Source organism: Melanerpes formicivorus, unplaced genomic scaffold, assembly GCF_026170545.1.
Source record: "Melanerpes formicivorus ecotype bairdi unplaced genomic scaffold, bMelFor1.0.p_v2 SCAF_115, whole genome shotgun sequence".
Taxonomy (NCBI): domain Eukaryota; kingdom Metazoa; phylum Chordata; class Aves; order Piciformes; family Picidae; genus Melanerpes; species Melanerpes formicivorus.
Genome location: NW_027142467.1, coordinates 515344 through 542151, shown reverse-complemented (window position 1 = coordinate 542151; position 26808 = coordinate 515344). Strand labels below are relative to the sequence as shown.

Below are 26808 nucleotides of genomic sequence, written 5' to 3'. Positions count from 1 at the left end.
ACTCCCCCCTCGCCCCCCAGCACAGGGCACAGGTTTCAAACTCGCACAGTTTATTATGCCCCTTGCCATGCCAGGCAGCTGGCACAGGAGGCAGCCCTGCCTCACCTGCCTGGCACCAGCTGCCACCACGGGGGCTGCCCTGGGCTCCCCAGCACCCCCAAGCGCCACTAGCAGTGCAGTAAGGCACAGGGCAAGTGTCCAGAGGGAAGCCACTGCCTGGGCACAGCCTCCCTGCTGCCTCGTGCCAGGTGCAGTTTGGTTCTGGCATTGTCACCTTCCAGCCCTTTGGGTTTCCCTTGGCATCAGTGGGAAGCTGGCTGTCTGCTGCCCCAGCACCAGCCAGGCCTGCCCAGCGTGGGCACCACCTCCAGTGCCACCACAACCAGCACAGCAATGCCAGCCTGGGGGATTGTCCCCAGTGGGTCTCATTGCCAGGGTCAGCAGCCCCCCTGGAGTGTGCAGCTCTGAGCCCTGAGGGAGCTCTGAGGGCACCACCACTCTGCTTGCAGCGGGGGCAACCTGGGGAAGAGCGGAGCCCACGGTGCCAGGTGGCTGTGGAGCACCTGGAGCCCAACAGCTCCTTAACAGTGGCAGCTGAGGCTGCTTCTGGGTGCAGTCTGGGGCCTTAACAGGGAGATTCTGCCACCTCCTGGTCCCCAGCCCAGCCAAGCAGCTTCTGCTTGCTCCACATGCAGGCTGCTGCCCCAAGCAATGCCACTGGGAGCCCTGCACTGCCAAGCTTTGCTACCCTGCAGAAATGAGGAGCAGCAGGAGGCCACCTCCACAGCTCCTCCTGAGCCCTGGCTCTGTGCAGCTGCTGCCACAGTGTCTGTGCTGCTCCCAGGGGACACAGCAGCTACCCAGCACCTGCCTTGCCCCTGCCCTTACCCCACCTCCAGTTCTTGGTAGTGTTTGGGTGCCAAGGTTAGTAGCTGGGGCAGCAGCTTCAGCTCCCTCCTTCCAGCAGGTCGTTCAGCCTGGCTCAGCCAACCCTTTTGTTTCAGCTGAGCACAGGGAATCTGATTCCTCCAGACCCCCAGCAGGAGCCAGCAGGTGGCAGCTGCAGGCAGGGCCTGGGCACCAGCTGCCCAGAGAGTGCCTGGTGCCAAGCAGAGCGTTACTGGGCAAAGCAGGGGAGGGGCTGGCTCCAGGAGAAGCAAACAGCCCCCAGAAGCCTGGGATTGCAAAGTCAACAGTTCATGGTCTGAGCTCTTCCTGGGCCAGACTGAGCCCTGGGTTTCTCTCAGCTGCTTTCTCCTGGTCCTGCTGGACTGCCCAGAGTCGATGGCTGAGGGTGCAGTGAAAGCACAGTGGAGATGCTCCAAGGGAGGCACCGCAGCTCCTCCTTGCAGCTCCTCCTTGCAGCTCCTCCTTGCAGCTCCTCCTTGCAGCTCCTCCTTGCAGCTCCTCCTTGCAGCTCCTCCGAGTCTCTGCAGCGAGCCCTCGGCTCAGGAGGTGTTCCCAGAGCCCCTTCTCTCAGGAGGAATCATTCCCAAAGTCACACCTCAGTCAGGGGGCCTTCCCCACCCCCCCTCACCCCCAGGCTTCTGCTCAGCGTGATCCAGGCGCCAGGGAGCGGCAGCGCCCTCCCTACTTGAGCACCAGCATGGCCTCGGTGCCGTCCTGCCGGGTGAGGCGCAGGCCGTGGCTGAGGTAGTACTCGCGGCGCAGGAAGGCGTAGAAGTAATCCGAGATCAGCTGGATCTGCGGAGAGGAGGCCAGAGAGGGCAGGGGTCAGCACGGGGGCAGCAAGGGGCTGGGCTCAAGGGGGAGGGCTTTCAGAAGCTCCTCACCCCCCAGGGGGTCCCCGCAGCACTCGGCCAAGGGAGGTGAAAGCTGCCAGCGAGCTCTGAGCCTCTGCTGAGGCGGCAGCTGGCCACCGGAGATGCCAAGGGCAGGTCCCTCCGAGGCACAGCTTCGCAGAGCGCCCCCCGCAGGCGCCTTCCATACAGGCACTGCCCCGCGGCTCGATGCCAGCGCTGAAGCTCTCCTGCTGCTGACTGCGACTAAGAGCTTAGCTCAAACACCACAAGAACTCCTTCCTGCTGGTGTGCCAGGGGGTAAGGAGCAGGCAGGATCCAGCTGGAGCAAGGAGAGGCAGGAAGCTGCTGTGCAGGGCTGCAGGGCCAGAGCCACCCTGCAGAAGCCACAGCTGCTGCCAGGACAGCCCCAGGCAGTGAGCACCCCGGGGGCAGCCTTGCTGTACTGACCTGCCCTATGTTGAAGGTCAAGGTGATGGCATAGTAGAAGTTGGAGTTGGCACTTCCTGCATAGATCCACAGGTGCCAGAGGACAGGGAAGAGGATGGAGCAGACGATGAGCACGCAGGAGGGGATGAAGATGTTGCGCAGAACTGCAAGAGAACAGCAGACTGCTAGAGGCTGTGCCCAGCCCCCAGGCTCAGCCCTGCAGCACTGCTGCCCAGGGGCTGTGCAGTAGGCACTGCCACCTGCACCACACGCTGCCCCCCAGCAGCCCTCTGCACTTTGCTTCAAGGATTTCCTGGCTGGCTGTTGCCACAAACCCACTCTGTGCCCCTTTAAAACGAAGGCTTCTGCCCCTGCTGGAGGGAGATCCTCATTTGTCCTGCTTCCAAACCCTCTTCCCTGGAGGACTTTGGCTTTTTGGTCTCTCCACTGCAGTACCTAGCAGCTCTGAGAAGCTTTTCCAGCAGCACCAGGACATCACAGAAAGCAGAGCATGGAACTCCCTGGCCTTGTCAGGTTGATGGCAAAGGGACCACAGGAAAAGAGAGACTTCCTAGGGAGGTGGTGAGGAAATGGAAGCACCACAGCAGCAGGAGGCTCACAGGCCCTCAGGAAGTGCAAGTGTGGCCAGGGTTCATGACTCAGTGCATGTCTCAGGTGGACAAAACCTGATCCCAGCTTTGGTTCCGGGAGCTGGGAACTGCTAGGCCAGAAGAGGTTTTGTTTCCTGTGACATCCTGGTGCCTGTCCTTTCCCAGCAGTGCTATGATTCATCCCAGCACTTGTGGGACGTCAGTATCTGAGTATCAGTATCTGAGACTGCGAGCTGCGAGGCAACTGCATCAGCACCGGCTAGCTCCGTGCTGCGCCGAGACCCTGAGGAAAGGGCTCCCGGAGGCAGGGAGGCCGAGAGAGGGGCAGGGGCGACCCCACCCGACTCGGAGGCTCTGGCGAGGCTGCCTGAGAGGGCAGCGCGGCTGGGGACGACCCCGCAGGGGCCGCGGGGGTTTAACCCCCGGCGACAGCGGCAGAGGCTCTGCGCCGCCGGCAGCCTGCGAGCGGGGCGCGAGGGAGGGGCGTGGCCAGAGAGCTGGGATCGCTTGGTCATTGGTGCGGGAGGGAAGGGGCGTGGTCAGAGCTGGGAGCGCCTGGCCATTGGTGCCTGAGGGAGGGGCGTGGTCAGAGAGCTGGGAGCGCCTGGTCATTGGTGCGAGAAGGGGCGTGGCCTAGGAGCTGGGAGCGCCTGGCCATTGGTGCGGGAGGGGAGGGGCGTGGCCAGAGGCAGGCTGCCAGGCAGAGGGAGAGCAACCAGAGACTGAGAGTGGCCCAGGGGCTCCCTTTGCATTAGCTGAGCTGGAACCCAGCGGGTGGGGGGTGAGGTACCCCCGGGGCTCCTTGTGAATTAGCTCAGCGGCTGGCAGGAGCAGGGTGTGGGAGCAGGACACAAGGTGCTGCAGCCTCGCTGAAGGCTCCCCAGCATTCTGCAGCTGGAGGCAGCCTCCTGGCATTTGAAGCACACGGTCTGAGCCTGCTCCCACTTGTCCTGTTAAACTTCTTGCTGAGCTCACTCACTGCGGGGTGGCAGCATGTGACAGGGGACTGTCCCTCCTGCTGCTCCCAGTGCCTTTGTCTGCTTGCCTGGAACCTGCAACTGCTCTACACTGACTCCAGGTTTCTCAGAAGTTCATCACCTGCCATGGCTGCTCAGGGCTGGCCTGGGGTCCTGTCCTGTTTTATCACAGCTGCTTTGACCTTAGTTTTCCTTAGTCTGATAACAGAGCAGAGATGGTCTCCAAGTCTCTTGACTCCTGCTTATGTCTCCTGCCACAGGCAGGCTTGCTGCTCTCCAACATACCTGGTTGGAGAAGGCAGCAGGAACAGGCCTGGAGAGCCTGGCAGGGCTGGTGGAAGCAGCTGGCTTAGGCAAGAAACAGCAGGAAAAACACAGCCCCTCCAGATCTGCCCCCAGGGCTGTGTCTGAAATCCATCAGGGAGCTCTCTGGTGACTTAAAGAGCTGAAGAGCTTCTTTGTGAGCACTCAGGCAAAACTGGACAATTGCTTGGAGCAATTCAGTTACCTTCACTCTAAGCAAACCAGAGGCAGATCAAAGGCTCTGCAAGGTGCAGGGTCTGGAGGGCAGAGGCCTCACCTCACCACACCTGCAGGAGCAGTGCTCAAGCTACCTGGGAGCAAAGCACTTGAAGGGTGGAGGAATCTTCACCAAGCCACATCCCTTCTGCAGGGCTGCCAAAGGCTCTCACACAAAAGCTCACCTGCAGAGCAGCTTGGAGAGAGCATAAGGGACAACTCCCTCCCTGATCCCCTTCAGCCCCAGTCCTAAAGACAGATTGGGTCTCCAGAAACATGAAGCCTCCTTCCAGGCACCCCAAGGAGGCCCCAGGAGCCTGGGGACACAGCTTGGTTTGGTTTAGTGGTGGCAGCTGCCCAGCACAGGTAAGGACCAAGCAGAGAGAGAGAGGACTTACATCTGTAGAGGTGGCTCCAGAGGGGCAGGAAGGCCATGTACAGGGCGATGTCTCCCACCGTGGGGTAGGACTTGAAGATGGAGATGATTGCAATCTGCACAAACATGAAGAACACAGGGTGCTCCCTGCAAGACACAAGGGACAGCAGGCTGCAGGAGGGGATCAAAAACTGCAGACAGACACACTGGGACAAGCTGAGGGAGGCTCTCACGCCCCTGAGTGCTGGGCCGGGGCAGACCAAGCTGCTTTGCCCAAGCAGCAGTGCCAGGGGCTGGGCAGCTGCTCCCTGCCCTCACACAGAGGCCATGCCTCAGCTTAACCCCTGGGCTGTCACCTAGGCTGCTCTGCCCCAGCTTGCTTGTCCACCCACAGCAATCAGCACCTCCTCCCTGAAGGCTGCCTGGAGGAGCCCACAGCTACCTCTCTGGGCTGTCATGATGCCTGCTGATCCATTCCAGGCCTCAGGAGAAGCTCCCTGAGAGCCCAAGTGTGCTACCAGGAGGCTTTCTCAGGAGGAAAGGGCAATGCTGGCAGTGCAGGCTGCCAGGAATGCTCCCAAGTTTCACTTTTTTCCTGACAATTAAGAATCTGAAGTCCCAGCCCAGAGCTGCTGCTTTCCAGCTGCAGTGGCTGGCAGGGAGAAGGCTCCTCCACAGTTCTGCTCTTTCTTTGGATACCTGTAACACATCTGGAATGTGCTGGAAGGTGTCCAGAGCAGGGCCAGGAGGAGGAGCAGAGGGCTGGAGCTGCTCTGCTCTGGAGGCAGCCTGAGAGAGTTGGGGTTGTGCAGGCTGGAGAGGAGAAGGCTCCCAGGAGACCTTCTGGTGGCCTCCCAGGATCTGCAGGGGGCTGCAAGCAAGCTGGGGAGGGACTTTGGAGGGGGTCAGGGAGGGATAGGGGTCTGGGACAGCTCTGAGGGGGGCAGGAATCAGGCCTGGGACAGAAAGGCAGCAATGGGCACTGGCAGCCCAGAAGGCCAAGGGCAGCTGAGCTGCCCTTGGCCTTCTGGGCTGCCAGTGCCCATTGCCAGAGGTGGAGAGAGAGGATCCAGAGGTGGAAGAGGTGGAAGCCTCCTGCCTGGAGGTGTTTGCAGCCAGGCTGGAGGTGGCTGTGAGCAACCTGCTGTGATGTGAGGTGTCCCTGCCCATGGCAGGGGGTTGGGACTGGCTGAGCCTTGAGCTCCCTTCCAGCCCTGACAGACTCACTCTATTCAAGGCCTGAAACTCTGGGGAAGGAGGAGGAAAGGTCCTGTTCCCAAGCCTAACTTTCTCAGGCCTGTAGATCTTTACCAACCTGGTCCTGTCCAGTCTGACACCAGCCCTATAGGCTCCCAGCAGACAACTGGGAGTCCAAAGGCAGCAGGGGAAGATAACTTACTTGAGCTTTATTGCCAAGGGGATGGTGTAGAAGAAGACATTGATTTGAAACACACAGACAAAGAAGAGGCTGAAGTGCTCAAACATCTCTGCAAAGAAGTACCAGAAGAGGCCAATGTTGGGAGTCAGATCCGGGACGGAGAGGCTGCAGGGGAGGGAAAAGGCAAAGCCACACTTGAGGATGGTTGGGGTCAGTGCTCTGCTCTGCTCTGCTCCACTAACTGAGCACTGCCAGCTGCTGGATGGAGCACCTCTATGTATCACAGTCTCACAGTATCACTAAGGTTGGAAGAGACCTCGAGGATCATCGAGTCCAACCTCTGAACACAGACCTCATGGCCAGACCATGGCTCCAAGTGCCACATCCAATCCCCTCTTGAACACCTCCAGGCACAGGGACTCCACCACCTCCCTGGGCAGCACATCCCAATGGGCAATCTCTCTCTCTGTGTAGAACTTCCTCCTCACCTCCAGCCTGAACCTCCCCTGGCACAGCTTGAGACTGTGTCCTCTTGTTCTGGTGCTGGCTGCTTGGGAGAAGAGACCAACCCCCGCCTGGCTACAGCCTCCCTGCAGGGAGTTGTAGAGGGCAATGAGGTCTCCCCTGAGCCTCCTCTTCTCCAGGCTAAGCAACCCCAGCTCCCTCAGCCTCTCCTCACAAGGCTGTGCCCCAGACCCCTCCCCAGCTTTGTTGCCCTTCTCTGGACACCTTCAAGTCTCTCAATGTCCTTCTTAAACTGAGGAGCCCAGAACTGGACACAGGACTCAAGGTATGGCCTAAGCAGTGCTGAGCACAGGGCACAATGACTTCCCTGCTCCTGCTGGCCACACTCTTCCTGCTGCAGGCCAGGATGCCCTTGGCCTTCTTGGCCCCCTGGGCACACTGCAGGCTCATGTTCAGGCAGCTGTCAATCAGCACCCCCAGGTCCCTCTCTGCCTGGCTGCTCTCAGCCACTCTGCCCCCAGCCTGTAGCTCTGCCTGGGGTTGCTGTGGCCAAAGTGCAGCCCCTGGCACTGGGACTTGTTGAATGCCATCCTGTTGGGCTCTGCCCATCTGTCTAGCTGGTTGAGGTCCCTCTGCAGAGCCCTTCTGCCCTCTGACTGACCAACATCTGCCCCCAGCTTGGTGTTATCTGCAAACTTGCTGCTGACTGACTCGACCCCCTCATCCAGATCATCAATGAAGATGTTACAGAGGACTATGCACATGGGTTTTGAGCTGGAGGAGGAGAGACTGAGACTGGAGGTGAGGAAGATATTCTTGGCAGTGAGGCTGGGGAGACTCTGGCACAGGCTGCCCAGGGAGGCTGTGGTTGCCTCCGCCTTGGAGGAGCTCAGGGCCTGGCTGGGTGAGGCCTTGAGCAGCCTGTGCTGGTGGGAGGTGTCCCTGCCCATGGCAGGGGGTTGGAACTGGATGAGCTTTGAGCTCCCTTCCAACCTAAACCATTCTATGAAGTCCATGGAAGACAACCCAGAGGGGGGAAAGCCTGGAGAGAGAAGAGTCCTTCCCTGTGCCCCAGCAGGATTTACACTGCTCCCAAGCAGACATCTCTCCAGAGGGGGGAATTCCCCAGCCAAGGCAGCTCAACAGCCCAGCCCATAGGCAAGTAACTCAGCAGAAACCCCTCCTGCTTTCTCTCACTCTTGCTGCTCCCCTCCCCACACTCCATGCTCTTCCTCTGTCAGTAAACCCCCAGCTCACACACTCCTGAGGGTGGCTGTGGGGCTCCTGTGTGAGACCCACAGGACAAGGGGGGACAGGACTGAAGGAGCCCAAGCCCAGAGGCATCTTTCTACTTACATAAACCCATAAACAGATGGGATGAAATCCCAGGAGTTGAGGAGGAAGAAGGAGAGGCAGATGATCACCACCAGGTTGCACAGGTACAGGGCTGCATACTGCAGGGTGTAGAGCCAGAAGCTTTTGCTCTTCAGCTTCACTGGGATGAACTGACGCTGCAAATGGAACACAGGCAGGCAGCAGAGCCACTCCTCAGCAGGGGCAGGCCACAGGGCAGCCCAGGGGTGCAGAACATCAGTGGAGAGTGGTGAGAGAGAGCACCAACCACTGGCACTGCAGCACTGCAAGGAGCAGCCCTTGGGCGGAGTTTGGCCGCAGAAGTCATCCAGATGCAGCACTTGGGAGTGCAGAAGCCAAGCTCTGATGCACTGAGTGGAAGGTGAGCTGCAGTGCAGTGCTTGGCACTCCTGGTCTGCTGCAATCTGGGAAGGAGGCACAACTGAGCCCCCCTGAGAGGCTGCCCCTTAGGCCAAGGCACCTGCTGCAGCCCTGCCTCTGCCACATGTCCCAGCAGCTCCACCACAAGCCACACACCACGAGCCACACGTGGGAACCTCGCTTCAGAGGCCCCCTGCCTGCCCTTGTAAAGACAAATCTGCAGCCAGGGAAACACCTCTGGGAGCTGCTCAGAGTTCTGCAGCTCTGAGGCAGGGATGGAGCTTCCCCATCTGGTGCTGGGCTTGCACAGCCAGCCAGCTCTACCTGCTGTGGGCTCTGCTTCCTCAGCCACAGCCTGACAGTGCCACTTGCTGGCACGGTGGAAGCAAGCTGGAGAAAAGCTTTCACTCTGCAGAGGGAATGCAGGGAAGGTCCTCTCCAGAGCTGGCTGAAGCAGCAGGCACAAGCTGTGCAGGAGGCATTCACAGACCACTTGGTGCTTGTCAGCACAGTGCTGGCACCTTACTTTACAGCAGGACCTACAGCTCATCAAGGAAATGCTCCTAAAGAGCAGCCCTGAGTCTGCAGCAGCTCTTGTCCTGCCAAAAGCAGCCCATAGCAAAGAGAAACGTCAGATAGGGAAAGCAAATGGACTAGAGCTGACTCTCCATTCTCCCCTGATGCTCAAGGAGCTGAGAATAGGCTGTGAGGAAGCTGCAGTTAAGCTGTAAAGCTCCTGAGGGAGACAGGGCAGAAGCAGAGAGAGAAAGAGTGGCCAAAACTCAACAACAGGACCTCCAGAGTGGCAAAAACAACACAAAGAGTCCCTGTGTGATCTGTGAAGTGGGTAAGAGGCCTCTGCCAGCAGCTCAGCTTGCTGCCCTGCCACAACAGTGAGGCTGGCAAATGACCACTGTGCATTCTGTGCATCAGGTGGGCTCTTGGTTAAGTCACTGTGGATAGCACAAGAGCTTTGCAGCTGGCACCAAGCTGGGTGGCAGTGGTGACCTGCAGCAGGGCAGGGAGGCTCTGCAGAGGGGCTTGGATAGGTTGGATCCAGAGCCAACATTCCCAGGAGGAGCTTTAGCAAGGCCAAGTGCCAGGTCCTGCACTTGGGGCACAGCAACCCCAAGCAGTGCTCCAGGCTTGGGGCAGTGTGGCTGGAAACTGCCTGGCAGAAAGGGACCTGGGGGTGCTCCTGGCCAAGCAGCTGAAGAGGAGCCAGCAGTGTGCCCAGGGGGCCAAGAAAGCCAAAGGCCTCCTGGCTGGGATCAGCAATGCTGTGCCCAGCAGCAGCAGGGAGGGGATTGTCCCCTGGCACTCAGCTCTGGGGAGGCCACACCTGGAGTGCTGTGCCCAGTTTGGGCTCCTCAGTCCAAGAGAGATGTGGAGGTGCTGGAGCCAGGGCAGAGCAGGGCAAGGAAGCTGGGAAGGGCCTGGGGAAGCAATCTGGTGAAGAGCAACTGAAGGAGCTGGGGATGGTTAGTGTGAAGAGAAGAGGCTGAGGGGAGACCTCCTGGCTGCCTACAGCTGCCTGAAAGGAGGCTGTGGAGAGGCTGCTGCTGGTCTCTGCTCACAGGGAGTTAGTGACAGGACAAGAGGCAATGGCCTCAAGCTGCAGCAGGGGAGGCTCAGGCTGGACAGTAGGAAAAGTCTCATCAGGAGTGGTCAGAGACTGGCAGAGGCTGCCCAGGGGGGTGGTGGAGTCACCACCCCTGGAGGTGTTTGGAGGTGGTTTGGATGTGGTGCTTGGGACTGTGGGTTAGGGGTGAGCCTGGCAGAGCAGGGTCAGTGCTTGGACCTGGTGATCCTGAGGGACTTTTCCAACCTGAATGTTTCTGTGATTCTATGAAGAGCAGTGGGAAGGGCTGAACCCACTCAGTAGGAAAGAGCTGCCTCAGCCTCCAGACCCTTCCCATGGCTGCAGATTTGCCCCCAGCCTGCTGCTGGGCTGGGTTTGCCCAGAGCAGTGTCACCACAGATGCATGGCTGATCATTCCCCAGGGCTGGAATTCAGGGATCTCTTCATGAGGAGGGAGAAACCACAAGGGCAGGAAGTCACTTTCACTTCCCTTTGGCCATTCCCTTCCCAGGAACAGCTCCTCACTCAAAGGCAGCTCAGTGCAAAGCAAACTCTGCAGGTCCTCATTGCCATCCACACAACACCACAGCAGCACCCAGCTGGGGCAAGCTGAACACCACCAGCTCTGCAGAGAGCTCCCTGCTCCCTTCAGCACCCAGCTGGGGCAAGCTGAACACCACCAGCTCTGCAGAGAGCTCCCTGCTGCCTTCAGCACCCAGCTGGGGCAAGCTGAACACCACCAGCTCTGCACTGAGCTCCCTGCTCCCTTCTACAGCAGCACCCAGCTGGGGCAAGCTGAACACCACCAGCTCTGCAGTGAGCTCCCTGCTGCCTTCAGCACCCAGCTGGGGCAAGCTGAACACCACCAGCTCTGCAGAGAGCTCCCTTGCTGCCTTCAGCACCCAGCTGGGGCAAGCTGAACACCACCAGCTCTGCAGAGAGCTCCCTGCTGCCTTCAGCACCCAGCTGGGGCAAGCTGAACACCACCAGCTCTGCAGAGAGCTCCCTTGCTGCCTTCAGCACCCAGCTGGGGCAAGCTGAACACCACCAGCTCTGCAGAGAGCTCCCTGCTGCCTTCAGCACCCAGCTGGGGCAAGCTGAACACCACCAGCTCTGCAGAGAGCTCCCTGCTGCCTTCAGCACCCAGCTGGGGCAAGCTGAACACCACCAGCTCTGCAGAGAGCTCCCTGCTGCCTTCAGCACCCAGCTGGGGCAAGCTGAACACCACCAGCTCTGCAGAGAGCTCCCTTGCTGCCTTCAGCACCCAGCTGGGGCAAGCTGAACACCACCAGCTCTGCAGAGAGCTCCCTGCTGCCTTCTCTCTGGGCACAGGCCTCACTCTTTCCAAGGCCTGAGGGAAGTCACTTCTTCTGCAGCTCAGGAGCTGCTCAGCTCCCCTCTCAGCAGCTGAGGATGGGCCCTGCTCAGCTAGCAGAGAGCAGCAGGCACCAAGGGATGTCCAAATCACCTACCTGCAGAAGGTAAAGCAGTGCTGGAGCAAAGAGGGTGAGAGGGTAGAGCGACTGGTACGTTGCTAAGGCCAGGAACACGGCGCTGAGGAAGGCACTGCCTGCAAAGACAGAGCCACAGTCAGCTGCCAGGCTCAGCCCAGCTAACCAGGCTGGCAGGCAGGCCCTGCACAACCTCCTGCAGGGCCTGCACAGGCACCACCACTGCCAGGCAGAAACTCTCCTGGCCACTGCCCTGTCTGAGCTCCATTGAGGGCAGAATGCCTCACACCAAGGTGATGCCCCAGGAGCAGAGCCCCTGCCTGAGCTCCATCTCCCACCCCTCACACACAGACAGCTCATGCAGTCTGGGCACACCCTGCTGGCTGCCTTACACATGGCAATGCACTTATTTCAGTCACAGCTGACTGAGGCAGCTGCTGGAGTCACACTGGGCACGGGCATGCTGCAAAGCCTCATCACCAGGACCCCCAGCACAGCTGGGTCACAGGGAGCAAGCAGAAGCCTGCAGCTGAAGCCATGAGGTGGCATTAGCCCTGCCTCACAGACACCAGGCACAGCTCAGCTTTTCCAAATGGCCTGCAAAATAGGAAAGCCTTTCCTGAGGAACCTGTGCTGAGGTGTCTGAGGTTGAGCAAACTGCTGGGGTGGGTTGAAATCAACTGCCCAGCTACCAACCCCAGAGATCACATCCCAAAGCTCCCAGGCTCCACAGAATAAAACCCCCAGCCCCCAGGGCAGCAGCCTAGCTGGCAGCACCCCAGCTGATGGCACTTGATGAAGTCATCTGTGTGAAACACAGCTCAGGCAGCAGGACTCCTGACTCAGGACACTGCAGTGACCAGCAGCCTGCTGCCACCCAGCACTCAGCTCCTCTCTGCTCCCACCTTGTGGAAGAGAAGATACAGGTCACCTGGGGATGAGCCTGCTCCATTCCCCAGCTACACTTCCCCAGGCAGAAACCTCCCCACTCTTCTTTGCTTGAGGGTTTAACTCTGCACAGATCTAAAGGAATGGTGCCCAGGAGCCACAGCCATCACCTGGTATCTCCTCTCTGCCCACTTGACAACTTAGAGGCAGGTAGAGAGCCCAGGGGAGAGCCACCCTGCCTTTGCCTGGGACTGCCATGGGATCAGAGGGGAGTCAGAACTGAGGTTATCCACAGGGACCCCACCTGGGTGGGGCTGTGAAATCCAACCCCCTCCCACCAGTCAAGAACTGCCTCCTCTGGAAGCCAGTCTCCATCAGGTCTCTTCACAGGGTCTGGCTACTGCTAGACACAAGAGCCCAGACTGACCTTCCCCCTGCCCCAGCAGACAGCTCCTGCAGCTGAGCTGATCAGAACAAATCAGCCGTGCTGAAAGATTTCTGCACTGGAAGGTCACCCAGGAAGCAGAAAGCTGGCACTGCTCACAGAGTGCAGGACAGAGCTGCTCTGCCATCACAGCTGTGCTGCTGGGGCTCTCTGCTCACTGCTTCTCACTCAGCTCATCTCAAAGCCAGTTTACAACTGCGAGTGCAAGCCAAAGAAGAGCTGCAGCTAGCTGCTGGCTGTGGAAGAAGGGTTCAAAGGTCCACCCTGGCAAGCAGCTGGACACAACAACCTGGGGTGCACATCCATGGGCAGCAGAGCCTCATGGACCCCTGCAGGCAGACACACACTCCCTCAGCAGCAGCAAACCAGCTGGAGCTGGGAACAGCACAGCTTTTAGAGATGAGACTCCCAGCTGGCCTTGGCTATGAAGTCTCCTGATCTTGTGATCTCAGGCTGAGCTCTGACCTCACTCCAGGCCCAGTTCTGCTGTCCTTCCCTTTGCAGCAATCACTGCCTGTGAAGTTCCACCTCCACTGACCTGCTGCTGCCTCTCTAACCTTACAGTAAGCCCCAGAGAGCCCTTTCTGTTCCCTGTGTTACCTTTGATTGTAGCTAGAATGAAGAAGGCAATGACAGTGTTGTTGATGGCACAGGTGGACTTGGCCACACAAGACATCACAGTGTAGGGGTTCAACAGATAGCTGCAAGAGAGCAAAGCCTGAGTTACATTCAAAGGAGACAGCACCCAACCAAAGAGATGCTCCAAGGAGCAGCAGAAGCTCCTTGCCATTTGTTTACATTTGATGGGATGACCTCAGCAGCAAATCAACTCAGTTCTGTAGGCTGGGGAGGAACATCAACAGGCACCAGGACAGGCTGGAGGCTGCCCTGCTGGAGAGCAGCTCCATGGAGCAAGACCTTGGGGTGCAGGTGGGCAGCAAGCTCTGCATGGGACAGCAATGTGCCCTGGGGGCCAAGAGAGCCAAGGGGGTCCTGGGGGGCAGCAAGGGAAGTGTGGCCAGCAGGGCTGGGGAGGTTCTGCTGCCCCTCTGCTCTGCCCTGCTGAGAGCACAGCTGCAACACTGTTAAAAACAGACCTCTGGGTTGGAGCTGTGGAGGAAGTGGCCACAGAGGGAACAGGAGAGAGCTGGGAAGGTGCTCACAGGGCAAGCTCTGCCCAGGGAAATGGCTGTCAGGAACCTCCCTTGCTTTGCCAAAACATTGCACATTGGTTCCCCCAGAGCCAGGGGCACTGGCTCCAAGGTAAACTCTTCTTGCAGCTCACATCTCCTGTCTGTGGGGAAGTGGTAAGAAGACAGCAAGATGGAAACCAACCCTGAGCCAAAAGCAGAGCTCCCCAGTCCAGCTGCAGCTGCCCACTCAGCTGGGGCAGAGCAATCCTTGCTGTGGAGCATGGCAGGAACAAAAGCTGCCAGCTATGGAAGTCCATCCTTGGAGTGATGGGGAGAGAGCCAGCTCTGCACAGCTGCCCCTGGGGGGGTGCCAGCTCCTCTCCTGGCTTCAGAGATGCCTGGCAGGATGTCCAACCCCATAAGCAAGGTGCTGGACCCCTCAGCCCTGCTAACAACCAAGCTGAGGATGATTCCCTAATTCTCTCCTTACACTTTCCTGCCTCTCTGAGTCTCAGGCTGCCTTTTCCTGGGTCCCCAGAGGCAGCTCAGAGCAGGCCAGGTACAACTCCAGCCCAGCTTTGCTCTGCCAGTGTGCAGCAGGGTGAAACACAAACCTGCCTGAGGCTTCACCTTCCTCACCCTGGGGAACCTGGGGACAAAATAGGGGGGAAAAAAATCACAGCAGCTTAGCTGAGGGCAAACTCTGTGGTGCAGAATGACTCAAACAGTGATTTATCATCTCAAAACCTCAGTGGAAGGGACCCCAACTCTGGGGCCTGGGTATTATTTATTTCAGCTGAAGCTTTCTGAAACAAAGGAAGAAACCAAAGGTTTGCTGCAGAGAGCTGCACAGAGGCCCCTGCTAAGGTGAGAGCCTCCACAGGGTCCTTGAGCTGCTCCAAGCAGTCCTGGGATGCTCAAGCTGTGATGTTGAGCTGCTCAGAGATTCTCTCCACCTTTCTGACAAGCCCCCTGAGGGACACTTGGGAGGCACAGAACCCATCCAGGGAACATCAGCAGGCAGCAGAAGCAGAGGGGGGCTGGGATGGGTGCAGACACAGCACCCCTGCTGCCCAGCTCAGGACCCTGTGCTGCTCAGAAGCCCTGAGTGAATTTGCCTGCTGGCCACAAACCTTTGGCAAAGCAGCTGCTCTGCACCTTCCAGCCCTGCATCCAGGCCTGGGGTCAGCATTTCTGGGGGAAAAAACCAAAGCCACAAAGAACCAACCAAGCTTCAACACAGGCTGAAGGCCCAGAGCAGAGACACAGAGCCCAAGGGGCAGTGAGGAGCTGAAGCAGCCTTACTTACACCACTGAAGCAATACTTACAACAGGGCTACCTTGAGGGGGATGTAGTGCATCTCCATGGGAGTCTGGATGAGCTCAGCCACATCTGGGGCATATTTATCCAGCTCTATGAGGAGCTTTTGCTTTTTGAACTGGACAAGGGAGAAGAACCAAAGACTGTCAGGTGAGGAAAGTCATTGTGCTGCATTGCTGAGAGGATACACCAGGCCCAGGGGGGAGCCAAGGCTCCTCCTGGTCCATGAGGGGTTGGACAAACCACAACTCAAATACTTCACTTAGTAGAAGCACTCAGCACTGGGGAGGGCACAGCTCAGTGCTGTGCTCAGCACTGGGGAGGCCACAGCTCAGAGCTGTGCTCAGCTCTGGGCCCTCCCTGCAGGAAGGACACTGAGGGGCTGCAGCCTGTGCAGAGCAGGGCAGCCAGGCTGGAGAAGGGCCTGGAGCCCCTGGGCTAGAGGAGGGCTGAGGGAGCTGGGGGGGTTGAGGCTGGAGCAGAGGAGGCTGAGGGAGAGCTCCTTGCTCTCTGCAGCTCCCTGCAGGGAGGTTGGGGTGAGGAGGGGGCAGCCTCTGCTCCTTGGGGCCAAGGCACAGAGCAGAGGCAATGGTTGCAGGCTGCCCCAGGGCAGGCTCAGGCTGGAGCTCAGGAGATCTTTGTGCCCTGGAAGGGCTCTCAGAGGTTGGCAGAGGCTGCCCAGGGCAGTGCTGCAGTGCCCATCCCTGGGGGGGTTCCAGCAGCTGTGGCCCTGGGGCTGAGGGCCATGGTGTGGTGCTGAGCCTGCAGGGCTGGGCTGGGGGCTGGCCTTGGGGGGCTCTCCCCCCTGGTTGTTTTCTGTGGTCCTGTGGAGTCAGGGGAAAGCAGACAATCTCTGTGCTCATGTAACTCCCTCAATCACCTGTGCCTGGCTCTTGGCACAACTGAGAGTGAATTCACTGCACTAGAGCTGAGCACTTCCCATCCTCCTGAGGGCTGCTGGAGCTCCAGGCACAAGCTGACTTTCACTAAATTGACACTCAGTGAATTCACTGCTCAGCAGGCAAGGCCCTGAGAGACCAATTCACAGCAGTAAGCACCTTGGTTACTGTGGAGCAGGACAGCTCTGTGCCCAGTGTCCTGTGGGGACCCAAACCTCCTGTCTCTGATCTAAGATGTTCTCTCTGGAGTCAAAAGTGACATCTGAGTTCTGACCCTCCTGTGATGGGGAATGAAGCACAGAGTGCTCTGGGCTGGAAGGGAGCTCCACAGCTCACCCAGTCCCAGCCCTGCCCCCAGCAGGGACATCCTCCCCTGGAGCAGGCTGCCCAGAGCCCTCTCCAGCCTCACCTGGAATAGCTCCAGGGATGGAGCCTCAACCACCTCCCTGGGCAGCCTGCTGCAGTGTTCCAGCAGCCTCCTGGGGCAGAACTTGTTCCTCACATCCAAGCTCAATCTGCTCTGCTCTGCTCTGAAGCCATTGCCCCTGGGCCTGTCCCTGCAGGCCTTTGGGAACAGTCCCTCTGCAGCCTTCCTGGAGCCCCTTCAGGTACTGGCAGGCAGCTCTAAGGTCTCCCCAGAGACCTTCTTCTTCTCTTCTCCAGGCTGAACACCCCCAGCTCCCTCAGCCTCTCCTCATAGCAGAGCTGCTCCAGCCCCCTGTGCATTTTCCTGGCCTCCTCTGGACCAGGTGCAGCAATGAGTTCTCAGTGAGTCAAGTGACTCACATGCAGGATTTGTGCACATTCTGTCCTGAGTTCTTTCTCCAAGTCAGAGGAGAAGGAACAAGCACACAGCTGGATGGGAGGCCAGAGATGCTGCAGAAAGTGCAGCCCCCTGCTCCTGTTGGTGCTGAGCTGCTGTCCCTCTGGGATCACAGAGAGCTCAGCTCTGCACACACAAAGTGGTCTTTGAGTCACACAGGAGAAGGGCCTGGGAGGGAGCACTCCCTGCCCAATCCATGCACTGAGGAGCTGAAGGGAGCAGGCCACATTTGTGTCAGGCTTCCACCTGGCTCACCAGAATGATTTAGGTCACCTCAGCACCCTTGGAAGGCTTTGCTCCTTCCTTTACAGGTTGCCAGCCTGAGGATGAACTCCTGGTGTGTGCAAACACAAACCCTGCCCAAGGCAAAACGTTCCAGGCTCTAGCTGTAAGCCACAGAGGAGCTGGCAGCAGGAGCTGAGCTGTGCTGGGAGAGTGCCCAAGCCTTGCCACTCCACAGCCACTGATGAAATTCTGCCTGCTGCAGCCTGCCACAGCTGAGGGAGGCTTCTCAGCACCCCTCTTGAGGTCTCACATGTCCCTGTGCACCATGACCCCAGCCCTGTCTGCACTGCCCTGGCCACTGCAGCCTCACCAACTGCTCCAATGCTTCCTGCTCCCTTCAGAGCACAGAATCTACACTGCTGTATCAGCACTCCAGTGCAGGTAGCTACAGACACTGGGGGACTGCCACAGCAACCCTGAGAACCCCTTGCTGGCAGCCACACACACTCAGCCCCCCTGTCCATGGCTCCTCCAGCTGTGGTCAGCACTGCTGCAGGGAGGACTGCTCACCACTGCAGCCCCTGGCATGTGCTGCCTCTGGGGCAAGATGCTGGGAGAGAAGACCAAGCAACACTGGCACTTACCACAACTTTGTTGAAGTCCTGGATGGCCAAGTACAGGGCAACAGCAGTCAGCACATCAGTGATCTGGAGCAAAGCAAGGCACAGAGTGACTGTGAGCAAAGCAAAGGAGTGGAGCAAGAGCCACTGGGCAGCCCTGCAGCGCTGAGGGAGGACTCTGATCTGAAAGCAGCAGCTTGAAACCTGCCAGCCTGCTGCTCTGGGCACTGCTCAGCCCCCACTGCTTCACCTTGAGGCCATGAGCTGCACCAAAGCTGGGAGAATGGGGAAGGAAGGGCAAAGAAACTCTTCAGGGGGTAAGAGAGAAGCCTTGCTCTGAGCAGAGCACTGGCAGCACTGGGGCAGTGCCCAGCTCCTGACCCCAACCTGTCCATGAGTGCAGCATGGCAGTGCCCTGAGCTGTCCCAAACACACCAGGCAGCAGCAGAGCCACCTGGCAAAGCAGCAGCAGCACAAGGCAGGTGGCTCAGCTCTGCCTGATCAGCTCTGCCTGATCAGCTCTGCCTGATCAGCTCTGCCTGAGAGCTGCCCAGCAAGGAGCTGGTGGGGGGACAGGCTCCAGCAGGTGGCATCTGCAGCCAGCTGGGAGATTCCTGTCCTGAGCTATGCAGGACTCCAGGACACTTGACAAGAGGCATTTGGAGGCCTAACACAGTTGTGCCCTCTGTGCAGGCCTGGGGAGGAGCACTGCAGTGGGGGGATCAGGCTGGGGGGCAAAACACTCAGCTGGAAGAGATAAAGCAAGTGGCAGCTTCCCAGCCCTCTGTGGGCACTCAGCTAAGCCAGGCCTCACAGGACAGGAGTCTGCACAGCCAGGGAAAAGGCCAAGCACAGGTTGTGCAGGCACAGCTCAGCAGGAGTCTGAGCTGCAGGGAGGCTGAAGGGCCTTCAGCTCTGAACTCCTGCTCAGCACTTCACAGGATGGAAGCTTTCAGCAGGAGCTCCCCAGCAGCACTTACCATGAACACCATCTCTGCATATTCAATCAGGAAGTGGAAGAGATATATTATCAGGGGGGTCTGAAAGAGAGCAGAGGGAAAGGCATGTCAGACCCTGCCCAGAGCAAAGCAGCTCCTGAGGAAAATGCAGCAGCACTGTCAGAGACTCTGGAGGGTGATCTTCCTTAGCCTCTCCTACAGCACTGCTACCTCAGAGCCAAGAGACCAAACAAAGCAGACTGCAGAGGATCACAGAGCAGCAGGGCTTGGCAGGGAGCTCAGAAGACCACTGAGTCCAACCCCCCTGCCAGAGCAGGGTCACCCAGGGCAGGAATGCATCCAGATGGATCTTGAAAGGCCCCAGAGGAGACTCCACAACCTCTCTGGGCAGCCTGCTCCAGGCTCCAGCACCCTCACAGGGACAAAGTTTCCCCTCCTGCTCCCCTGGCACCTCCTCTGCTCCAGCTTGTCCCCAGTGCCCCTGGTGCTGCCCTTGGCCATCCCTGGGCACAGCCTGGCTCCAGCCCTGCACATCTCCATCCCCAGCACTGAGGGCAGCCCCCAGGCTCCTCTGCTCCCAGCCCCAGCTGCCTCAGCCTGGCCCCACAGGAGATGTTCCACTGCCTGCAGCAGCTCTGTGCCTCTGGGCTGGTCTCTCTCAAGCAGTTCCCTGAGGTCCTTCTTGAACTGAGAGGCCCAGAACTGGACAGAACATTGCAGATGTGGCCTCAGCAGGGCAGAGCAGAGGGGCAGCAGAACCTCTCTGACCTACTCACCACAGCCCTTCTAATGCAGCCCAGAATGCCCTTGGCCTTCTGGGCCACAAGAGCTCATTGCTGGCTCCTGGGCCTCCTTCTGTCCACCCCAGGGCCTTTTCCCTCCACTGCTCTTCAACAGCTCAGCCCCCAACCTCCCCTGCTCCATGGGGCAGTCCAGGGGCAGGACTCTACCCTTGGCCTTGCTGGATGTCATTGGATTTCTCCCTGCCTGCTCCCCAGCCTGGCCAGGTCTGGGCAATGGCAGCACAGCCTGAGGGCTGTCACCACTGCTCCCAGCTTGGTGCCATCAGCAAACCTGCTGGCAGTGCCCTCAGCCAGGTTGCTGCTGAATAGATTGAACAGTCCTGGTCCCAGCACCAACCCCTGAGGGACTCCTCTTACCTATCTCTCCTCTTGAGAGGTTCTCCACAGCCCTTCAGCCCCCAGGAACTTTGAGAGCAAGATCCTACCCCAGCTTTTCTACTCCACCAGGACAGTGGCAGAGTTGCAACAGAAAGCAGACCAAGAATGGCCTTACAGAAGAGTTCCTCCAGAGAATTTCCTTCATTTCAGGTTCTTGGCAGGCTCTGAAAGCATTTCCTACGCAGCAACTGCCTCTCCCCTGCCCTTGCCTGGAGAAGGCTGAGAGGGGACCTCATCAGTGCCTGTCAATACCTGAGGGGTGGGTGTCAGGGTGAAGGTGCCAGGCTCTCTGCAGTGGTGCCCAGTCATAGGGCAAGGAACAAAGGGCACAAGCTGCAACCCAGGAGGTTCCACCTCAGCAGGAGGAGAAACTGCTTTGGTGTGAGGCTGCTGGAGGCCTGGAGCAGGCTGCCCAGAGAGGCTGTGGAGTCTCCTGCTCGAGACTTTCAAGCCCCACCTGGCTGTGTTCTGTGTGCCCTGCCCTGGGTGACCCTGCTCTGGCAGGGGGGTTGGACTGGATGATCTCTGCAGGCCCCTTCCAACCTCTACCATTCTGTGACTGATTGATTGATTGACAGGAGACAGCAGAGGCTTTGTGCTCTTTTGTGGAGGTTAGCAGTGGTCTCTTCTTTGGCTTCAGAGAGAGAAGTCAATAAATGCACTCCAGATTTCTCTGAGTGGCTTCCCATGCCAGGAACTTCTCATCAAAGACATGGGAGGAGGGGGAGGATTGGACCTCTGGTGCCACACAACGAGGGTTTTCCAGAGTGAGCTTTAAATGGCCCCCTCTGGCAGGGGGCTGGGACTGGATGATCTCTGCAGGTCCCTTCCAACCCCTCCCATGCTATGGTTCCATGATCCTCTGAGAGCTCTTTCATACAGCAAAAAGCACAAAGCCTGTTCAAACCACCAAGCAGCAGGAGTGCACTCCCAGCACCCTCTTCCTGCCACAGCTTTTCCCTTCCAGGGCAGCAGGAGGAGCACACTGCTGCATTATGGCTTCACCTGGAGCTGTGAATCCAGTCCCCACTGGAAGCAAATTGCTTTTGAGAGCCCTTTAATGGGATGGCCTCAAAGAAATAAGCCTGGGAAAAGCTTTCACTCTGGGAGAACACTGTCTTGAGAGAAGGAGAACTTCCTGGAGAGAGCCTCACTTCCAGCTGTACACAGAGAGCCTCAGCCCCAGGGGACACCATGGATGAGAGCACCTTAGCAGCAACAGCACTCTAGGCCACAAACCCCCAGAGACACTCCAGTGCTTGCAGGAATGTGCAGTGTGGTGTTTCCAGGGTGAGGAACTGGGATCTGGAGGTGCTGGAAGGTGTCCAGAGCAGGGCCAGGAGGATGAGCAGAGGGCTGGAGCTGCTCTGCTGTGAGGACAGACTGAAGGAGTTGGGGCTGTTCAGTCTGGAGAAGAGAAGGCTCCCAGGTGACCTCATTGTGGCCTTCCAGTATCTGAAGGGGGCTACAGGAAGGCTGGGGAGGGACTGCTCAGGATCTCAGGCAGTGATAGGACTAGGGGGAATGGAATGAAGCTGGAGGTGGGGAGATTGAGGCTGGAGGGGAGGAGGAAGTTCTTCCCCATGAGAGTGGTGAAGCCCTGGAATGGGTTGTCCAGGGAGGTGGTTGAGGCTCTGTCCCTGGAGGTGTTTAAGGCCAGGCTGGATGAGGCTGTGGCCAGGCTGATCTAGTGTGGGGTGTCCCTGCCCATGGCAGGGGGGTTGGGACTGGATGATCCTTGTGGTCCCTTCCAACCCTGACTGATACTATTGTACTATGATCATGATGGCACTCTGCAAGTGCACAAACCCCAGCTGCTGCTAGCCAGTGTCACTGTGCTCAGACTCACACTGCTGCTCCCAGCCCTGGCTCCTGCTGACAGAAATAGCTGGATGTGAGCAGAGTATTTGACTCATGAGAGAGGTTCCCCACTTCAGGCTCTCCTTCTGCAGTAACAGATCTTGCAGTGCCTGCCAGTGGCACAGCACAGGGCTGGTTCTGATGAGCTGCTTCCTCACCCTGCTGGTCACCACCCAGATAAATACTGCAGACAACTACAAGGCTCCAAGCTGCCTGAAGTCCCTGGCACAAGAGAGGTGCCCAGCCTTGGCCAGTCCATCAGCAGTGAGACCACAGCTAGCAGGTTTGAAAGGAAGCATGCATACTGACCTCGTGGAACACAGCTCCAGAGTAGGGCGAGACCCCCAGGTCCAGCAGAGCTAAGCCTTCCACCACTGCAACACAAAATGACTGCAGGTGAATCCTGGGCGGTGGGCAGAGAAGGAGCACAGTCTTGAAGCCCCCCACACTCCTAAGGCTCTCACCTGGGATTGCCACCTGAATGGGTGGCACAAAGTTGTGTGACCTGCTCCAGGTGACCCTGCTGTGGCAGGGGAGTTGGCCTGGATGAGCTTTCCAGGTCCCTTCCAAGGCCTAACATCGATTCTGTGAGTGGTGAAAGTCTCACAGGGCCAACAGCCAACTCTGCCTGCCTGCCTGCTTACTGCCTGCCTGCTTGCTGCCTGCCTGTTTGCTGCCTGCCTGCTGCCTGCCTGCCTGCTGCCTGCCTGCTGCCTGCTGCCTGCTTGCTGCCTGCCTGCTGCCTGTTTGCTGCCTGCCTGCTGCCTGCCTGCTGCCTGCTTACTGCCTGCCTGCTGCCTGCTTGCTGCCTGCCTGCTGCCTGCCTGCTGCCCGCCTGCCTGCTGCCTGCTTGCTGCCTGCCTGCTGCCTGCTTACTGCCTGCCTGCTGCCTGCTGCCCGCCTGCCTGCTGCCTGCTTGCTGCCTGTTTGCTGCCTGCTTGCTGCCTGCCTGCTGCCCGCCTGCCTGCTGCCTGCTTGCTGCCTGTTTGCTGCCTGCTTGCTGCCTGCCTGCTGCCTGCTGCCCGCCTGCCTGCTGCCTGCTTGCTGCCTGTTTGCTGCCTGCTTGCTGCCTGCTTGCTGCCTGCTTGCTGCCTGCTGCCCGCCTGCCTGCTGCCTGCTTGCTGCCTGCTGCCTGCTTGCTGCCTGCCTGCTGCCTGCTGCCTGCCTGCTTGCTGCCTGTTTGCTGCCTGCTTGCTGCCTGCCTGCTGCCTGCCTGCTGCCTGCTTGCTGCCTGTTTGCTGCCTGCTTGCTGCCTGCCTGCTGCCTGCTGCCTGCCTGCTTGCTGCCTGTTTGCTGCCTGCTTGCTGCCTGCCTGCTGCCTGCCTGCTGCCTGCTTGCTGCCTGTTTGCTGCCTGCTTGCTGCCTGCTTGCTGCCTGCTTGCTGCCTGCTGCCCGCCTGCCTGCTGCCTGCTTGCTGCCTGCTGCCTGCTTGCTGCCTGCCTGCTGCCTGCTGCCCGCCTGCCTGCTGCCTGTTTGCTGCCTGCTTGCTGCCTGCCTGCTGCCTGCCTGCTGCCTGCCTGCTTGCTGCCTGTTTGCTGCCTGCCTGCTGCCTGCTTGCTGCCTGCCTGCTTGCTGCCTGTTTGCTGCCTGCCTGCTGCCTGCTGCCCGTTTGCTGCCTGCCTGCTGCCTGCTTGCTGCCTGTTTGCTGCCTGCTTGCTGCCTGCCTGCTGCCTGCTGCCCGCCTGCCTGCTGCCTGCTTGCTGCCTGCTTGCTGCCTGCTTGCTGCCTGCTGCCCGCCTGCCTGCTGCCTGCTTGCTGCCTGCTGCCTGCTTGCTGCCTGCCTGCTGCCTGCTGCCCGCCTGCCTGCTGCCTGTTTGCTGCCTGCTTGCTGCCTGCCTGCTGCCTGCTTGCTGCCTGCTGCCCGCCTGCCTGCTGCCTGTTTGCTGCCTGCTTGCTGCCTGCCTGCTGCCCGTTTGCTGCCTGCCTGCTGCCTGCCTGCTGCCTGTTTGCTGCCTGCCTGCTGCCTGCTGCCCGTTTGCTGCCTGCCTGCTGCCTGCTGCCCGCCTGCCTGCTGCCTGCCTGCTGCCCGTTTGCTGCCTGCCTGCTGCCTGCCTGCTGCCTGTTTGCTGCCTGCCTGCTGCCTGCTGCCCGTTTGCTGCCTGCCTGCTGCCTGCTTGCTGCCTGCTGCCCGCCTGCCTGCTGCCTGCTTGCTGCCCGTTTGCTGCCTGCCTGCTGCCTGCTTGCTGCCTGCCTGCTGCCTGCCTGCTGCCTGCTGACTGCCTGTTTGCTGCCTGCCTGTTTGCTGCCTGCTGCCCGCCTGCCTGCTGCCTGCTTGCTGCCCGTTTGCTGCCTGCCTGCTGCCTGCTTGCTGCCTGCCTGCTGCCTGCCTGCTGCCTGCCTGCTGCCTGCTGACTGCCTGTTTGCTGCCTGCCTGCCTGCTGCCTGCTGCCCGCCTGCCTGCTGCCTGCCTGCTGCCTGCCTGCTGCCTGTTTGCTGCCTGCTGACTGCCTGTTTGCTGCCTGCCTGTTTGCTGCCTGCTGCCTGCCTACTTGCTGCCTGCTTGCTGCCTGCCTGCTTGCTGCCTGTTTGTTGCCTGCCTGCTTGCTGCCTGCCTGCTGCCTGTTTGCTGCCTGCCTGCTTGCTGCCTGCTGCCCACCTGCCTACTGCCTGTTTGCTGCCTGACTGCTTGCCTGCCTGCCTGCTTGCTGCCTGCCTGCTGCCTGCTGCCTGCTTACTGCCTGCCTGCTGCTTGCTGCCTGCCTGCCTGCTGCCTGCCTGCTGCCTGTTTGCTGCCTGCCTGCTTGCCTGCTGCCTGCCTGCTGCCTGCTTACTGCCTGCCTGCCTGCTTGCTTGCTGCCTGCTTGCTGCCTGCCTGCTTCCTGCTTGCTGCCTGCCTGTTTGCTGCCTGTTGCTTGCCTGCTTGCTGCCTGCTTGTTGCCTGCATGCCTGCTTGCTGCCTCCCTGCTGCCTGCCTGCTTGCTTGCTGCCTGCTTGTTGCCTGCATGCCTGCCTGCTGCCTGCCTGTTTGCTGCCTTCTTTCTGCCTGCCTGCTTGCTGCCTGCTTGCTGCCTGCTGCCTGCCTGTTTGCTGCCTTCTTTCTGCCTGCCTGCTTGCTGCCTGCTTGCTGCCTGCTGCCTGCTTGCTGCCTGCCTGCTGCTTGCTTGCTGCCTGCCTACTGCCTGCCTGCTGCCTGCTTGCTGCCACAGGGATCTGCTGGTTTGCTTCAGCTCGTACAAAGGTTGCAGCTGCACTGTTCTGCACTTTCCAGGAGAGGAGGCACAGGTACAGGCTTAGCTGCTGTGTGACACATGGCAGCTGTGCAGGAGACACACTGAGCTCTGGGAGGCCAAATCATGGCAGCACACAGACCTGGAACTGTTTTGCCTAAGTGGATGTCAAGAGATCTGAAGTGTTCAGCACCACACCAGAAGCACACAAGTGAATACACACACACACCACCAGGCAGAGACAAGAACTTAGCTGCTGCTGAACCTTCCCAACACTGGGCACCCCTGGAGTTACAGCCTGCCCTGGAAGGGCTGCAGCTGTTCCACAGCAGCTCCCCCTGCCTGGGCACAAAGGCTCCCTGGGGATCAAGCAGCAAAGGTAACTGCAGTAACTGGCTGCATCTGTTCAGAGAGAAGCAAAGCAGGAGACTGAGGGAAGCAAAAGGAGGCTCTCACTTCAGCCATCTGTGGAGGAGACTCTGTCTCTGCTCAGCTTTTCAGGGTGATGAGGGCTGGAGCACCTCTCCCAGGCAGACAGGCTGAGAGCACTGGTGCTGTTCAGCCTGGGGAAGAGAAGGCTCCAGACCTTAGAGCTACCTTTCAGTATCTGCAGGGGGCCTACAGAAAGGCTGGGCAGGGACTGTCCAGAAGGGGCTGTGGGGACAGGACAAGGAGCAATGGTTTGGAACTGGAGCAGGGCAGGGTTAGGTTGCTCATCAGGAGGAAGTTCTGCACAGGGAGGGTGGTGAAATCCTGGAACAGGTTTCCCAGGGATGTGGTTCAGGCCTCATCCCTGGAGACAGCCAAGCTCAGCCTTGCTGTGTCCCTGTGCAGCCTGCTGGAGCTGGAGGTGTCCCTGCTGCCTGCAGGGGGGTTGGACAAGATGCCCTTGGAGGCTCCCTTCTAACCCAAAGCCATGTGTGAAGCTGTGTTGGACTAGATGATCTTTTGAGGCCCCTCCCAAACCCTAACATTCTGTGATCCTGCTCATGCTCCTCACTATCTAGATGCCTCCTTTGGTGCTCTAAGACAAGATTCAGCAGCACACATCGTTGCAAGGGGTTTTTGGGGAGCTCTGTGCTGAAACAAAGCAGCATGAGGTGCCACACACCATGGAGAAGAGGCCTCGTGGCTATCAAATGCATTCATGTCTCTGTTATTCTGCACCACCCCTGCAGAAATAACGGGATAATACTTTCCCAAATGGCTGTCTTTAAGGCTCCTAAGTGGCTCAGATGCTGCAGAGATGAACGCCTCGGAAAAGCCTTGGGTAAATCGAAGCCCAGTCCTCCGAAGAGGATCTGCATCATGCTGCTAAGGTGCAGGGCACAGACTGAACACGGCGACGGTGAGCAGCGCTGCACGGAGCGGGGAGCAGGCAGCCGTGCCCGCAGCACAGAGGGCTCCAGGGCACCGAGCGCGGCTCCGTCAGAGCTGCTGAAACCTCCTGCCTCTGCCAGGTTGTTCTCCATTTCAGACACCTCTGACACCTCCGCTTTGCACCAGCGCAGCCCGGGCAGCTCACGCAACGGCGGAGCCCTCGGGCCGGTGTCCCCTTGCAGCACTCGCTCTTCCCCCGGGATCAAGCGCCACGGACTGCCCCACGCCGCGTGTTGTCGGGCCCGGGAGACGCGGGGCCCGTCCCCAGCGCCGGGATAGCAACCCGGCCCCTGCCCGCGGGCCGTGCCGCCAGCCTGCCTCCGGCTCCGGCTCCGGGCCGGCCCCTGCCCTGCCTCTGCGCTCCCGGGCCCAGGCAGCCGCCGCTCCCAGCCCCTCGCCGCAGCCCCCGCAGGGCTCGGCCCATTCGGCCGCGCCGGAGCAGCGGTGCCGCGATCAGGGCTCGCCGGGCCTCACCTCGCTTCCAGGCGTTTAAAGGGGACGACACCTCCACCCGCTCGGAGATGAAGGCGGCGAGGCTGGAGCGGTAGAGCGCGGCGCGGACCGTCACGGCCACCAGCACCACCAGCACCAAGGGAGCAGCCATCCTCGCGGACGGACGCCGGCT

At 59.5% G+C, this 26808-nt stretch overlaps 1 protein-coding gene across 1 annotated transcript; it reads right to left on the bottom strand.

Annotated features, from left to right (window-relative positions):
- Window positions 1–33: 33 nt before the first annotated feature.
- PIGU (phosphatidylinositol glycan anchor biosynthesis class U) lies at window positions 34–26808 on the bottom strand. Its single transcript, XM_068167322.1, has 12 exons — window positions 26658–26808; window positions 21946–22010; window positions 18617–18676; window positions 17661–17723; window positions 15078–15187; window positions 13216–13316; window positions 11304–11401; window positions 7872–8026; window positions 6072–6215; window positions 4695–4819; window positions 2211–2353; window positions 34–1704 (listed from the first exon to the last, which is right to left on the bottom strand). Exons 1-12 carry the CDS (start codon window positions 26785–26787, stop codon window positions 1591–1593), a joined length of 1308 nt encoding a protein of 435 aa, XP_068023423.1. The 5' UTR covers window positions 26788–26808; the 3' UTR covers window positions 34–1590.